Source organism: Tupaia chinensis, unplaced genomic scaffold (assembly GCF_000334495.1).
Source record: "Tupaia chinensis unplaced genomic scaffold, TupChi_1.0 Scaffold139757_1, whole genome shotgun sequence".
In the NCBI taxonomy this organism is placed as follows: Eukaryota; Metazoa; Chordata; class Mammalia; order Scandentia; family Tupaiidae; genus Tupaia; species Tupaia belangeri.
Window position 1 is genome coordinate 2918692 of NW_006199637.1, and position 15806 is coordinate 2934497.

The 15806-nt window shown below is 49.1% G+C and overlaps 1 protein-coding gene across 1 annotated transcript in view; it reads left to right on the forward strand.

The window, feature by feature from the left end:
• Positions 1–15806, forward strand: part of OTOF (otoferlin) — a 109706-nt gene continuing 93900 nt past the window's right edge. The window contains exon 1 of the mRNA XM_006162226.2: positions 1–107. Coding sequence (XP_006162288.1) covers positions 29–107 — 79 coding nt within the window. The 5' untranslated portion in view covers positions 1–28. The remainder of the gene's footprint in view (positions 108–15806) is intronic.

Consider the following 15806-nt stretch of genomic DNA (forward strand, 5'->3'; position numbering starts at 1 on the left):
TGGCAGTGCCCAGGCTCACCTCGCCAGCATGGCCCTGCTCGTCCACCTCAAGACAGTCTCGGAGCTGCGGGGCAGGGGTGACCGGATCGCCAAAGTGACTTTCCGAGGTAGGGAAACCCCTGTCTTGGAGTGACTCCAGCTGTGAGAGCTGAGCCAGGCATACTCTGAAGGCTGTCGGGTGTAGGGCAGGGCTGGGACGGGGCCTGGGAAAAGTTCTAGCAGGGCTGGGGCTTGAGGCTTGTCAGAGGTGGCCACCTGCCCCTGGCCTGACTGGCCATTGTGATTTCTGGAAAATCAGGGTCCCCTGTGTTCCTATGTCTGTCCTTCCTTTCAACCTCCAGTGTGCCAGTGCCCTGCAGGGCACGGAATCCTTTCTGCCTGGGGGGATAGTAACAAGGACCCCACCCCTGGGCCCAGCCCCCTGGAGCTTGCCTGGGCCTCCTCCTCCTCTCTGTCCCCTTCCCTGGGCACAGGATTATTTCCCTTGGGCATAGGATGGGGATAGGATTCTGGAGTCCAGAGACCCAGGGTGACTCCTGGAAACCAGGGCAGCCAGAAGTTCTCCGGACCCCCACCTGATGGGGATGTCATTGTCTTCTCTCGGGCCTATTCGTGGGCAGGGACCCTGCATGCCCCCGGCCTCTCCTCTGCAAACCTTTTGCTAGCCTTCTCCTCAGCCGTGCACTCAGTGACCGTTTATTATGATCTACTATGTGCTGACACCAGGCTGCAACATAAAATGGCACGGCCCAGGCCCCGGTCTGAGGATCTTGCCTCAGCTTGGGGCCAGTGGGCAGGGAAGGCTTCTAGGAGGCAGCAGCACTCACCTGAAAGCCAAAGGATCAGCAGGAGGAAGCAAGGTGAGGAGGCAAGGACCGAGCAGGCAGAAGGAGAGTGTGGCCAAGGCTGGGAGAGGGACTGGGAGACGAGCTGGGATTTGGGAGCCACAGAGACTCCATAAAGGTGAAGCCTAGAGACGGTGCAGGCTTGAGGCCAGAGAGCCAGGCAGGCTGGACTTCACCCTGAGAACAGTGGGAATTCCTAGGGGTTTCAAGTAGGGGAAGGCAGACCGGGGTTCACCACTGCCTTTACCCATCCACCTCTGCCTCTCTGCCTAGCCACAGCCCAACCCTGTGGGCCACAGGGGTCTTGGGCAGCCTCTGACTGCAGGCCAGGTATGCCTCAGTAGACATGGCCCCTTCGTAGAGAGTGTCTGAGAGACAGAATGGGCAGGAGCTGAGAGACCTCCACCATGCCAAAGGGCACAGTGCGCCTCGGGGCCCATGCCTCCGCCCGGTCAGAGACACGAGGCTATTGGCAGCCCTTCCCTAGAGTGCTCCAGCAAGAGCCCCGGGCACCCAGCTCAACCATCCAGAGGCCCTGGATGTCCGCACTGCAGCCTGGTGCTCCTAGGGGCAGGCAGGGGCAGGGAGCATGGCCGTGACTCTGCTGGCCAAAGGAGTCAGGCAGGAGGAAGAGGAAGGGTGGGCTAGGCCGCCTGTTGCTGCCCAGCGGCCCAGTGACTGCTTCCCCTGCAGTGCCCTGGATCTCTGCATGCCACCTGCTGGCTCGTGTTGGCTTTGGAAAAAGCAAGCGCGTCCTTTCATCTGTGAAATGCGGCCCTGTGTTCAACAGACAGTGCAGCGTTGGGCTGTTTAGCTGCGGGTTGCTGGGTTGTTGCAGAGATGACAGGACAGTCCAGGCTGCACGGGGCCAGTCCCATGTGCAAGCAGGGAAACCCAGGCCCGGGCGTGGTGAGACCTGCATGGCAGTGGTGGAGGAGCTGAGGCAGCTGGCCCAGCCGGCAAGGACTCACTCTGGTTGCTCAGTCCTGGTGGCCTTTTCTCTCCTCCTGGGTCACCTAGGGGTGAGCGCGGTGTCCATTCGATACCCATCTTTTTCTTTGAGCAGTGAGGCCAGTCCTCCAGCCTCCGCTGACCACTCGGGGATTAGCCTGTTTGCAACCTGTGTCCTCTGAACTGAATGGAGAAAAGTACTTTGAGCTGTGCATTTGCAGGAGGCAGCCACAACTGGCAGTGCTCTGGGGCAGGGTCAAGCAGCAAGATCAGGTGGGTGCAGGCAGGATCCCGGGGATAATCTTTACTACCGTCAGAGGTGCCTGGGCTCTTCACCTGCCGCATCCGACAGCTGACAGCTACAGTGGTCACCCCAACACTAGCTACTCAGAGTGAACCAGCCCGCTCTAGAATGTTCTACTGCCTCTCTGCACACACGAACACTGGTGTCCAAGCCAACACTCTTCAGGAAGAAGCGAGAAACTGGTGAATGGGCAGAGGCAGATACCGGCCCAAGCTCCCTAAGTCGCCTCAGTGAGGCTCTATGCCAGACCAGGGGAGGAAGCCCTCAGTGAGCTGTGCCATTGGCAGTGGCCCCAGGCGGGCCGGGGCAGCTGACTGAAGTGACAGGGGTCTTCTACAAGTTCTTGGAAAATGCATATGATGAAAAACTATGGAATTTAAACATGTTTTGTACAAGAGTTAACTCATACTTTAATTCCATTTTTTGATGAACTGCGTAAAGTCTGCTCGAGCAGTTTTATTTTACATGCTACGCCATCTGGGACACTTAAGAAAGAGCCCTACTAGGAGCCAGCAGGTAGTGTGGTGGTTAAGGTGCTAGACTCCCATATGACCAACTACGGTTCAAGTCCTGGGCTTGGCAGCTTGAAAATCATGCTGTGTGTGTGTGTGTGTGTGTGTGTGTGTGTGCCCAAAGTCCTAGGAGAATGGAGGAAAGGGATTGAGGTGTGGCTATCCCCCCAGGGGGTGATTTCTCACTTTCCCTCTCACTGTCTCTCTCTGTTTCTGTCTGGCAAGCACATGCACCCTATGGCAAAAACATCAAAAGAAAAAAAAAAAAACAGAAAAGAAAAGAAAAGGCCCTGCTAGGCTGTAGTGGAGAAAGTTCTGGATATGGAGTCAGAAGACCCAATCCTTTCGGGTCTGCCACTTCCTTCACCTCTGTAACCCTCAGTTTCCTCGTCTGTACGATGGCCTGGTAGTGACACCCACCTCACCAGGTTGCTTTAGTGAAACAAGAGGTATGAAAGAGTTTGAGGAAAGCATATTCAAATGGCCGATGTGTTTGTGAGGTGGCTATTCCGGGTCTCCTTAGCTGCAGCTGTTGGCTCCTGAGTCAGCGTCTCCTTAGCCCAGCCTCCTCCTGCTGAGTGGGCAGAGAGGGCGCCATGTAAGGTATAAAGGGGAGAGGAGGTTCCTGAACTGTGCCAGGAGCAGGCCAGTCGGGCCTGGCCTCTGCCATGTGGGAACCACTGGCTAAGATGTTCCAAAGGAGCGTTCCCAGGCAGACTGCCCCTGAGACCCCTGTTCCCATGTGGCTGGGCATGCACTAGCTCTGTTCCCACCACCCCCGGGGCAGCTGACCACCCTCTTGGGCTCTCAGTGCCCACTGTCTGTCCTATCTCTAACTCTTAGCTCTTACTGCCAACAGCCACTCCTAAGTCGGCCCTGCCCTCGTTCTTTCACTCACAAACATACTGATGCTTGTGGAAAGACGGGGATCCTGGGGCAAAGGAGAGCAGCCCCTGTCCTCCAGAGTCAGCTCTCCAGTGGGACAGGCAGCAGATACAGAGGCCTGGCCTCCAATCCCAGTCCCGCCTGCAGGCCATAAGGCCCCCATTTCCTTTAACCAGGGGGAAGCAAGTCCCCGTTCAGCTCAGAGCCTGTGGCTATCAGGAGTCATCAGCGTGGGCTGTCTGGAAAGGAGCGCCCTGACCGATGTCTGCTACGCTGAGTCCTAGGGCACGTCAGCTTCAGCTTTGTCCTCCCGCTCTCCTGCAGCAGTGCCCCTCGCTGATCACAGAGCCCGGGTGGGACGGGCCTCTGAGTTCTTCCATCCAACCATTGTCCAGCGCTCAGACACTGGCTGGCCTCTGGGTTGGGGGACCTGGGCTGTCAGAGGACCCAAGGGTAGGTGGCCTGAGACCAGCCCCGTTATCACTCCTCACTCTCCATCCCCTAAGCCTTCTTGACCGAATGCAAGGTTTGGGAGATTTTGCACGTAAGGCCAGTGATGTCTGAAGGCTGGAACTCACCTGCACTGCTCGCTGGGACCAGGGTTTGCTCTCTCAAAGTTTCCCTCTCCATCCTCACTCCTCCTCTTCCCTTCCTACCTCAACTCGCATCCCGCCATGCTCCCTCTACCCTGTACTTTCTGCCTTTCCCCAAAGAGGCCACACCCTTTCAGCACTCCAAGCCTTGAAACCTCATGTTTCTTCTGCCTGGAATGACCTCCACTCTCCACCTGAAAAAGTCTCATCAATTCTGCTCATCCTTCAAGGCCCAGCTCATATGCCACCTCCTCCATGAAGCCTTCCCCTTCCTTTGCAGTAACTGTACATACTGGTTCTACAGCTCTGCTATGATATTGTACTTTAGAAACCGGCCACCACCTGTCTGCTACACTAACTTCTGAGCACCTCCAAGACACAGGCCAGACCTTAGCTGCCTGAACCAAGCCCCTACACGCGGCACTCAGTCTGGTCATCAGGATGAATCAGAGATGGTTTCTGTCTTTGGGTTGCTCACTGTTCAGTGGGTTGAAAGCTCTCCCACGATGGCACCGCCACTCTTTGGCTCAGTTTCCCTAAGGGTGAACTCTCACCCCAGAATTTTCTATCCAAGGGTCTGAAAGAGGCCTCAGGAGCCTAGAGCCAAGGACCCTGGCTCATACTCTCTTACAAGCCTCCCAGCCTGGAGGGTCTTTTGGGGCCCAGCAGGAGACAAACCCACCCTCTAGCAAATGGCAGGGAGGCCAGTTCTGGCCCACAGCTGGGAGGCAAGAGGGGCTATTCCTGGGCTTGCCGTCACTGAGCATGCTCTTTCTGAGCCTCGCTGTGACAGCACACGGCATGGGCAGGGGACAAGCCAGGGTCTCACACTCATGGGGGAGGAGAATTGTGAGGCATGATGGAGACACAGTGCAGGTCATAGGACGGCTGAGGGGTGCCAGGGCGGGGGGCCTGGGGGTGGGGGGTGAGTGCAGCAGTGTTCGAAGGACGACAGCTAACTTAGAGCCAGGGAGGTGAGGGAAGAGGAGCGTGCCAGAAGGACAGAGCCCTTTGGCTGGGTCTTGGATAACCGTCCCTAGTGCTCACACGGAGATGCGAAAGGAGAGGTGAGGAAGGGCTGATGGGGGAAGGCAAAGCCACTCTGGGTGAGGGTAGACAGGGTCAGAGGCCAGAGGAGGGGATCCCAGTGGAGTACAATGCTGCAGGGAGGGGTGGAGGGAGACCAGCGAGGAAAAGAGCAAGGGCCTGGGGGTGGGCCAGGAAGGGCTTGTGGCCCCAGCCTGGGCATGGGGAGCAAGACTCCCCACAATGGTGCCTGCAGAGACCACCTCAGACTCCAAACGATTGATAGATTTCTTTTCCCCGATAAAAACTCTAGTTGCTAATTATGGCTTCTTTCTGGAAACTTCTCTGCAATTCGTGGTGAAGGAGACAAAGGATCCCAGTGCCCTAGCCCGGAGAGCTCCTGGGATGTCCCGTCCAGCCTAGCACCCCCACTCTTGGAGAGGTGAGGGTGTTGCCCCTGCTGAAGGCAGCAGGTAGAGGGGACCCTTAGGCCAGCCTCTGCGGCCCATGGCTGTCTGGATCCGTGCTTTTGCTGTTGGCCCAAGGGTTGTGCCCGGCATTCTCCACTCTTCTCAGCACACACAAGCCTGAAGGGAAACCTTGTCTGCCTAAACCCCAGGTGGCAACGTTTCCCCCTCCTCCCACCCAGGATAAGCCACTGCAGACTTCGCAGAGCATAGAAATCCCCCCACTCATCATCGATAAGAGGAGTCTGTGCTCACAGAGGGAAACGCCTGTAAAATCGTTCTCGGCTAAGAAGGGCCCTGCAGAAATGCTGCAGGAAATGTGTTCCAGGACAGACTTGCAAGTAATTTCCGTGAATTACAGGGCCTTGGTTGTCTTACCCACCTTTGCCGAGACCGTGAAAGCTACATTTCTCCTACCTGCTTCCATCAGTGTCTAAGCTTCTCTCGCTCGCTCGCTCTCTCTCTTTTTAGCTTTATACACTGGAAACTCTCAAATATAGAAGAGTAGGGAAGATGGTAATAATGGCCCCATATTCTCCTAACCCCCTGTCAACAACCTTCAGCTCCTGATCAATCTTGGTTCATATATACCCTGTACTACGCACTCACCTCGAATTATTTGTAAGAAAATCCCAAATGCCATTCCTTCCCATCTGTAAATAGTAAGTACTTTGCTAATAAAGATGAGGACTCAAGAAACCATATATTTTATTTTTTAAATAATTATTTATTTTATTTATGTATTTTTTATTATCATTATTATTCTTTCATTTGACCAGAGAGAGAGAGAGGGGAAGTGAGAAAGCGAGCCACCAGGTCTGGGACTCGAACCATGATTGACCATGTCGGAGTCCAGCACCTTAACTCCCATGCCATCTGCTGGCCCCAAAACCAGGGATATTTCTTTATTTTACATAAATAATAAAATAATATTTCGTTATTCCTACAAAATTAACAGTAATAATTCCTTAATACTATCAAATATCCAGTCAGTGAGCAGGGTTTTTTGTTTCGTTTTTTAAGTTTTGCTCCAGGGCATGTACACTCTCCTGGGAGAGAGAAAGAGAGAGAGAAATCATCCTTTGAGGGTGGTGGTGGATAGCCACACTGCAATCCCTTCTCTTTCATTCTCCTCTTGGGACTTTGGGATCTGGGGTGCGTACAAGCCGCTAGGTCTAGGACTTGAATTGTGAAGCCAGCTCTATGGGATCTGACTGTCTTAACCACCACACTGCTGGCTAGTGCAGTGAACAGGTTCTTTTTTCTTTTTTTAGATTTTTGCTATAGGATACACATGCTTGCTGGAGAGAGAGAGACAGAAAGTGAGAAATCACTCCCTCGGGGAGATGGCCACTCTGCAATCCCTTCTTCTCCATTCTCCTCTCAGGATTTGAGACAGGCATTCACATGTGCCTGGTGTGAGTTTCTAGCATCCGGGTCCCGAATTCAAACCACGGTAGGCTACGTGGGAGTCCAGCACTTAACCACTGTGCCTCCTGCTAGCCCCAGAGAGCAGATTCTTAATTGCCTCATTAATGTCATAGATTTCTTTCCGATGTATTAAAAGCTTCATTTTAACGTATTTAGCTGATCAAGTATTTAATCATTCAAGTCTTTCTTCACTCGTGTTTCATTCATTCAGGTAGTAAATATCCACCGAGGGCCAGCTATGTGCTAGGCACTATTCAAGGCATGGGGGCAGGGTGGCAGGAAATGAGACAGACACGGTCCCGCCCCCAGGGGAAGATGAGCATTGCACAGGGCATGGTGAGCATGAGAGGGTTATGCCATGGTTGCCCAGGCAGTGTGTGGCAAGGGAAACCCACTAGACCAAACGTCGGGAGGCCGCCCTGAGAGGGTGACCTGGAGTCACTGGGGAAAGATGGGGGAAGGACAAACGTTGGGGTGGCAGGAGGGGGAAAGGCACTGGGGCCACTCAGAGTGGGCCACCCGAAGCCAAGAGAAGGCAGATACAGGCAGGGTCCAGGGAGGTTTTTATGAGCAGGCAGATTGAGCCCATGGATAAGTCAAACCTTGAGGGATCAAAACCAAGAAAGGCCTCATCCTGGGCAGAGGGGTTCATACTAGAATCCTAGCACAGATGGAGTGACAGGGCAGCGGGCAGCGGGGGGTAGGAGTGAGGGGAGGGCAGCCTGGAAGATAGGTGGGTCCAAGCAGCAAGGATCTTCACTGTGGTCCCAACTGATATAGTCTGGCATTCCTTCCGGAACTGAGTGGGAAGCACCAGGGCTCTAAACGGGAGACAGAGATGTTAAGGCCTGATTCTGGAAAGTTCTCAGGTCAGGCCTGCTGAGATCAGGAGTGAGCCAGAGGGCAGGCCAAGGATGCCATGGGACAGTAGAATAGACGGTGGCTGGGGACTACCATAGAGCAGGGATTTGGGGGACAAAGCCTTCGTTGACCCCCTCCGGACTCCTGCCAGTGGTTGACCCCTGAATTCTGGCAGATACAGGATAGCTGAAGACAGCCGGTGCCAGTCCATGCAGGGATGCCTCCAGGCAGGCACCTGGGCTGCTTCTCCAGGGCAGGCACAGTGCACAGCACAGAACAGGCCTAAGGAAAGGGTGAGGAAGGAGCACTCCTGTAGGCACGGCCAGAGCAGCCGGCCATTAGCAACAGCGCCCTCTGCAGCCTGCCATCCAAGCAGCCCCGGGCAGGGATCTACGCCTCACTGACAGTTCCGGAAAGGTCCTTGATCCAGAGAATATCCCCTAATCATTTCCATCCTTGGCCTCTGGACTGCTTGCTGCCTCAACTGATGGACCCCCTAGATACTGGCTCAGTGGTCTTTGTTTCCATTTTATTTTATTTTATTATAAAGCAGAAGAGCTTATCTGATTAGAGGAAGTCAATTTTCACTCACTGGCTGCTTTTTCATAAACCATAGTCTAAGGTAAAGTCAGGACTGCAGTTTGGTTTGTTTGTTTGTTTGTTTGTTTGAGAGGTTTTTGCTATAGGGTGTGTGCACTCGCCAGACAGACAGAGAGAGACAGAGAGACAGAAAGCGAGAAATCACCCCCCAGGGGGGATGGTCATGCCACAATCCCTTCTCCTCCATTCTCCTCTCGGGATCTTGGGCACGCATGCACACGTGCCCCGCGTGAGTATCAAGCCACCGGGTCCGGGACACAAACTGCGGTCGACTACGTGGGAGTCCAGCGACATAGCCATTACGCTAACTGCTGGTTCCCCAGGACTGCAGTTTTAACAATATTTCTAGGCCAATTGAGAGTGTAGAAAGAGTCACTCTCCCATCATGCTTCGTGATAGTCCCAGTGCCTGGCACAGAACACGGACTCCGCCCAGCTTGTGGCTCACGGGGACCACACGCTCCTCCATCTGCCACAGCAGTGACGAACCTGGGACCCAGCAGTTGCTGAGGTTAGCACTGTTCTAGAATGTGGTTAGCACGGTTCTAGACTCGAAGAGAAAGACTACACTCCCTCCCTGCCCCAGTGCCAGGGTCTAGAGAATGGCGCCTAGAGCTGTCAGCTCTTACATGGCAAAGTCAGAGTTTGAGCAAGCACCTGGATGAAGTCTGGGTTTGAGCTGAGCCAGCAAGACAGCATTTATAATCCCCGATTCTCACGTGACTCCTTGACCCAATTCGTGTCTGCCCGGGTGTCCGCAGGGTGGGGAAGAGGAAATAAATGAGTAGAGGTAGAAACAATATCAGTACAACTTGTGGAAAGTAACAGGCTAGAGTTAGAGGGGGGCCTCCATCTAGCTAAGAAATGGGAAGGAGGAAGGGGCAACCTTCCCCTGGGGAAGGCCCAGGTCCACTCCTGCCCCAAACTGACTCTGTGCGTTGCCGACGATCATCAGAGAGCCCAGTACTTAAGGAACTGGAAAACAGCAGCTTTCTTGGACAACTCATTTGGAATTGAATTTCTTCAATCTATTGTGCCACCAACTGCTATTCTAAAACTGAAGATGGGCTCCTTATGGGAGAAAAGTGTTATTTCAAGAGATAATTACAAACAACTATTACAGATGAGAAAATCATTAGGGATATGGAAAATTTGGCAACCCCATCAACCACCTTGAGCTAATTGGCATTTCTAGAACGTTACATTCCCAAACTGAAAAATGTCTATTCATAAATGTGCATAGAGTCCTCACCCAGATAGACCACATGCTGGAAAATTAAACAAATCTCAGAAACTGACATCTTACGGGGTACGTTTTCTGACCACAGCAGAATTCAACTAGAAATCAGGAACAATAAAGTATCTTGAAAAGCCCCAAATATCTAGAAACTAAACAATATTCTTATTAATAACCTACGGTCAAAGAAGAAAACCAAAGATAAATCATAAACATTTCTAACTGAACAATAATGAAAATATAGGATATCAACATTTATAGTTTTAAATCTATATAGGAGGAAAAGAAGAAAAGTATAAAAGCCATGTTCTAGGTTTCTGCCTGAGGAAGCTACCAAAAGAAAATTAAACCCGAGTCCTGAGCCAGCAGGCGATGTGGAGGTTAAGGTGAGTGGATCCCACATGGCCAACTACACAGTTCAAATCTCAGACCTGGAGGTATAAAAAACATACCAGGGACATGTGTGTGTACCCAAGGTCCCAAAGGGAGGAAGAAGGGGAGGAGGATGGCAGTGACAGTCCTTCTTGGGAGAGGGGGTGCTTTCTCACTTTCTCTCCAGCTATCACACACACACCCTGTAGCAAATTTTAAAAAAATCATTCTTAACAAGGTATTAGCCTACTAAATATCAATATATGAAAAGCATAATTTATCATGACAATTGAGTTTTATCCCAGGAATGCAAGGATAGTTTAAAATGAGAAAACCAATAAAAGTATTTACCATATTAACATAATAAAGGAAATATGATAATAACGTGATTACATCAACAGATGCAGATGGGCCAGCAGGTGGTGTGGTGGTTAAGTCACTGGATTCCCACATGGCAAACTGCAGTTTGAGTCCTGGACCTGGTGGCTTGAAAATCACACTGGGCGCATGTGCATGTGTGCCCCAAATCCAGGAGGAGAAGGAATTGCAATGTGGTCATCCCCCCTTGGGGGTGATTTTTCACTTTTCCTCTCTCTGTCTCTTTCTGTCTCTTTCTCTGGCAGATGCATGAGCCCTATGGCAAAACATGGAAAAAAAATTAATTCACTATGGATTTAAAACTAAACATAAGAAAACAATAAGCTTCTAGGAGAAAATAGAATTAGAAGGCAGATAAAGCACCTCCCAGTGGAGAGTGATCATGCCCTTTTTCTTCGATTTCTCTAACCCATCAGGATTTTGGACACACATGCACACGTGTCTGGTGTGACTTCTAAGCTACTGCGACCCGAGTTCAAACCGCAGTTAGCCATGTAAGAACCGGCTCCCACTGCACGGTGTTTGACCATTGTACTTCAGGGCTGGCCCCCAAGGAATGTTTCGATGAAATCTAACTATTCTGTACTTTGACTGTGTGGTGATGATGTAGGGATGTGCACTTATCAAAACTCACTAAGTTGTACCCTTCAGACCTGTGAATGTAAATCCTGCCTAGTTATAAAAAGAAAATTAATTACATCCAAGTACCTAAAACTTTAAAAATATTACATAAGACGAGGGGGGAAAATGTTTCCGATTACATGCTACTAAAAATAAGCTACAAATGTGATTCATAATAGAGGAGACCTTTTTTATATTTAGAGCATAACTTAAAAGTCTAAAGGAAAAATGGAACTCTTCAATAGAATGACAATTGCTTTTTCTTCCTTTCTTTACTTTTTCTTTTTCTTTTTTTAGTTTTTTTTTTTTAATGTACTCCATGAGCGAGAGAGACAGAGAGAAAGAGAGATAGAACTGCCATACCCCCAACAGGGTCTTGACATCATGGCCCACTCAGCCGCAGCCAAGCCTGGATCGTAGGTGCATGCATGTCTGGCATACTCTGGGGGCCTCTGGACACGAATCGGTACCCGTCTCGTGTGTGTCTGCCTCACAGAGTGCCGCGTTTTACCCTATTCCATGGCCTCTAGTATTGCTATTTCTTACTGAGTAATGAACTATGTGGCTGATGTCGCTCGAGCACCCTCATTCCCTCCATTGTATGGATGAGGAAACCAAGGCAAAGAACAGTTACGTGACTTCTTCAAGACGCACGGCTAGCAGTGGTAGTGCTGGGTTTTGAACTCACGTACCCCAAGCCTTACCCTGGGTACTACTCTCCTGTGTTTAGAAGAGACTTGATGCTTTACTCAGACTTTCTCAAAAAGTGGCCTCTTGCTGATCCTTGCAATGGTCCCCCAATTTCAGGTGATGACCTGGGCCTCCAGGGGTTGGCTAGCCAGTCCCAGGCCCCTAGTGCCAGGCTCCATACCTGACGAGGCCTGGCTCCTTTTCCTGCAAGCAGGGATGGCTGGGCTCTGCTTCTGTGGGAGTAGGTGGCCTTCGAAAGGAACAGACTGATCCCATCAGGAGGGAGAATGAGACAGCAGGGGCAGACAGCACTCAGAGAGCCAATGAGGAGGAACAGAGTGGGAGCAGACGCAGGGCAGTGTGCAGCATGCAGGAGGAGACGGGGTGCTGGCCGCTACACAGCCCACCCCAGGCCATGCATACGATGAGGCTTTGCTGACTTTAATAATCAAGGAAGTCACAGTGACAGGTCGGAGTCACAGTGGGGTGTTGTATTCTGTTCTCACATAGCGACACCTGTAGTGGTGGGCTCTGTTGGGACATAGGCCTGAGGGTCGATCCTAGGCCAGCACAATGTCCCTGATATGTGTCCACGAGATCTCCTCTTAGATGGCATTCCACCCCACCTATGCCATCCTGGGGCAGCTCCATGGGGGCAGACCTTTTTCACTCTTAATTTTTTAAAAATAGCTTTTAATGTGGTTTTTTACATCATTCATTGCTGCTTCTGCCATTTTGTTAGATAGAACTATCCTTAAAATTGCACTTACATGTCCTCACAGCTGTTCTGATACTGTATTACAAATGCTTTAATGTTAAACTTACGAAATATTATTTTCTTTACTTTTTTTTATTTTAAATTTATTTATTTACATTCATTCACTGTACATCACTACAGTATTACAAATGGGATTTCCCATTCAGAATACACCGTATATTGGCTCAATCAAGGATATTACCATATGTGTTACCATCAACAAATGATTTTCTTATTTTTTATATATTTTGCTTCTTTTTTTTCCTCCCCTTTGGTTCCCTACTTCTCACCCTCTGCCATTTCCCACCCTCCTCCCACACTGTCTCTGGCTACAGTTGCTTTCCATGCCTTCCCCCCCACCCATTTTATTGGTTCACTTCAGATCTTAATTACTCTAAATACTTTCAATAGCAAGTGCAGCTGATATATTCAGATCCATGAACACATGTCTGACTTTAGGCATAAACCTCAGTGAGTCGAATGGACATACTATAAGGTACACCTAGCTCGGGCTATATAGCTTACTGCAGTCATGAAATAGGTCTTTTTTAATTCATTTTTTTTTAATTTTGAGAAAAACAGTTTTAATTTTAATAGATCAAAATCAAAAAATGCTAAGAGAAATTTGCTTACGACTAAAAGTCAGGGAAAAGGTTAGGATTCAGCTCAAACAGTAGGTAGATGAACCTATCAACAGTTCAAGAGAAGACAAAAATACTTAAATCTAGAAAACGAAGTATAGAAGATAATCAGTAATGTTTTAGTCAAAAGTTGTAAAATTCTGTTTCACCTGTTCAGTCTCATGTACTTAATCGCTCTTCTATTGAATATGCAGGGTTACTGTGGTCTGATCTCCCCATTTAATTTCTGGAAATTACATCCAAGGTTATTACTAATCTTTCCAGACTTGTCCCTACCATTAAGTTGGCTATTCTCTTAGTTGCTTTTTGTTCTCTTATTTCTGTGTCTATCACTTTAGTTTCCCTGGTATAGAACTCCTTCAGCACTTCTTGGAGAGCTGGTCTGGTATTGGTAAATTCTTTCAGGTTTTGTTTATCTGACAATATTTTTGTCTTTTATTCACATATAAAGGATAACCTTGCCGAGTATAGTATTCTCGGTTGAAATTGTTTGTCACTTAACGCTTTGAATATATTTTTCCACTCTTTTCTTGTTTGCATTGTTTCTGATGAGAGATCTGATGTTAGCCTTATGGAATAACCTTTGAAAGTAACTTGATGTCTCTCTCTTGTCAATTTTAGTATCTTGTCTCTGTGGTTTTGGTCAACTTGGCTATGATGTACCTTGGAGAAGATCTTCTTGGGTTGATTCTATTTGGGGTCCTTACTGTATTTCCTGGATCTGGATATTTGAACGCCTCTCTAAGTTTGGAAAGTTTTCTTCCAGTATTTCATGGAATATATTTATTATTTTCTTTATTATTTTCTTCCCTTTCTGGGATATCGATTATCTGGATGTTTGGGTGTTTAAAGGTATCTAGTATTGCTCGTAAATCATTCTCACTTTTTTGGGTTATTTTCTCAATCTTTTTAGTGAATTTTTCTAGGTCAGAGGTTCTGTCTTCTACATCTGAAAGTTGATCTTCTGCATGATCTAATTTGCTTTTAATACTTTCAAGGGAGGTTTTGATTTCCTATATTACAGGCTTTATCTCTAACAGTTCCATTTTATTCTTTTTTATGGTGTGTATTTCCTTTTTCAGATTGTGCAAGAACTTCCTCATCTCCTGAGACTCGTTGTCTCTTTTCTCTGGCATCTTCTGGAGTTCGTTGCTCTCTTTTCTTGCATCTCTGGTAGCTTTGTCACTATGAATATTCTAAATTCTTTATCTGACATTTCCATGAGTTCTCTTGTATTATCTGTGGAGGGTGAGGGAGTTATTTTTTTTCCCTCAGGGGAGAGAGATTTTCTTGGCCTCTCATATTTCTTGTGCCTCTGCGGTGGTTTCTGGTCATCTTATGGGTTATATGATTTTTCCTAATTTTTGGAGTTAAATTTGAGCATTTAGATGCATGCAGAAGGCTGTGATCTGCAATCTCTAAGAAGTACCATTTTTCTCCCTTTGTGCAGCAGATTCCATGGAAATTGAGGTTTACTCTGACTCTAAAAGTGTTTTGATATTTGGCTATTGTGCACCTAGAAACTCAGTGTGTGAGGCTGAGCAGAAAAGAGAGAAAAGGAAAAGAAAACAAAGAAAAAAAATAATTTTTGGAGAGATTTTCACTGTAGGGCGCGTGCGCTCGCCAGACAGAGAGAGACAGAGAGACAGAAAGCAAGAAATCACCCCCCAGGGGGTATAGCCACGCTGCAATCCCTTCTCCTCCATTCTCCTCTCGGGATCTTGGGCACGCACGCACACATGCCCGGTGTGGGTTCTAAGCCACCGGGCCCAGGACGCGAACCGCGGTCGACTACATGGGAGTCCAGCGACATAGCCATTACACTAACTGCTGGTTCCCTTCAATAATTTTTTTTAATTAAAGCCAAAAATGAAAGGGGCCGCTCAAAACTCAAATGAAGATGGCTGGTGATTGGCTTGTGGGAGGGAGGAGAGGTAAGAATTAGCAAGATAAAAGAGTATGAGAGGGCCAAAAAGCTTATAAATTAAAGAGAGAGAGAGAGAGAGATGGAGAGAGACAGAGAGAATATAGAGGGTGCTCTACCTGGCTAGATCTGGGGGGCAGTAGAGTGAAGTACAGGCAGAAAATCTTCAGTTGTCCTAGTCCCTGAAAGGGGCCACTCGGAACTCAAATGTCGACCTTTTTCACTTTTGCCTACAGTGTCAGGACTCACCTGTCCCATGCCCAGCCCCACGAGGGCTCTGTTTTCCGTTCCACATTTAGCAGTATTTGCGATGCTGTTCTCTCTGCCTGAGTTTCCCTCCTGTTTCCTTCATCCCCTCTCTCTCACAGGTCCAGATTCCATCTGATCGCCATTGTGGCTGCCCATGCCTTTCTAATGCCTCCCTTGATCCACTAGCAGCCTGCCCAGTTGAGTCATTTTTCCTTTCCCTGTGTTCTCACTTTGTCTATACTTACACACTCCTACAGCTGAATTCTGGCCCTTTCCACATCTGACATACTCCCCTTCTGGATTGTGATGAGCTCTTAAAGGCAACATCCAGATTCAGATGATCTTTGTGCAATTCCCCTTCACTAGGACCAAATGGCGGTGCTGGTGTACCGCACGTGGGGAAGATCCCCTTGTTGGCTGTGAGAATGGTGGAGTGCACCCACCCAGCAGCCAAGCCTCTGCA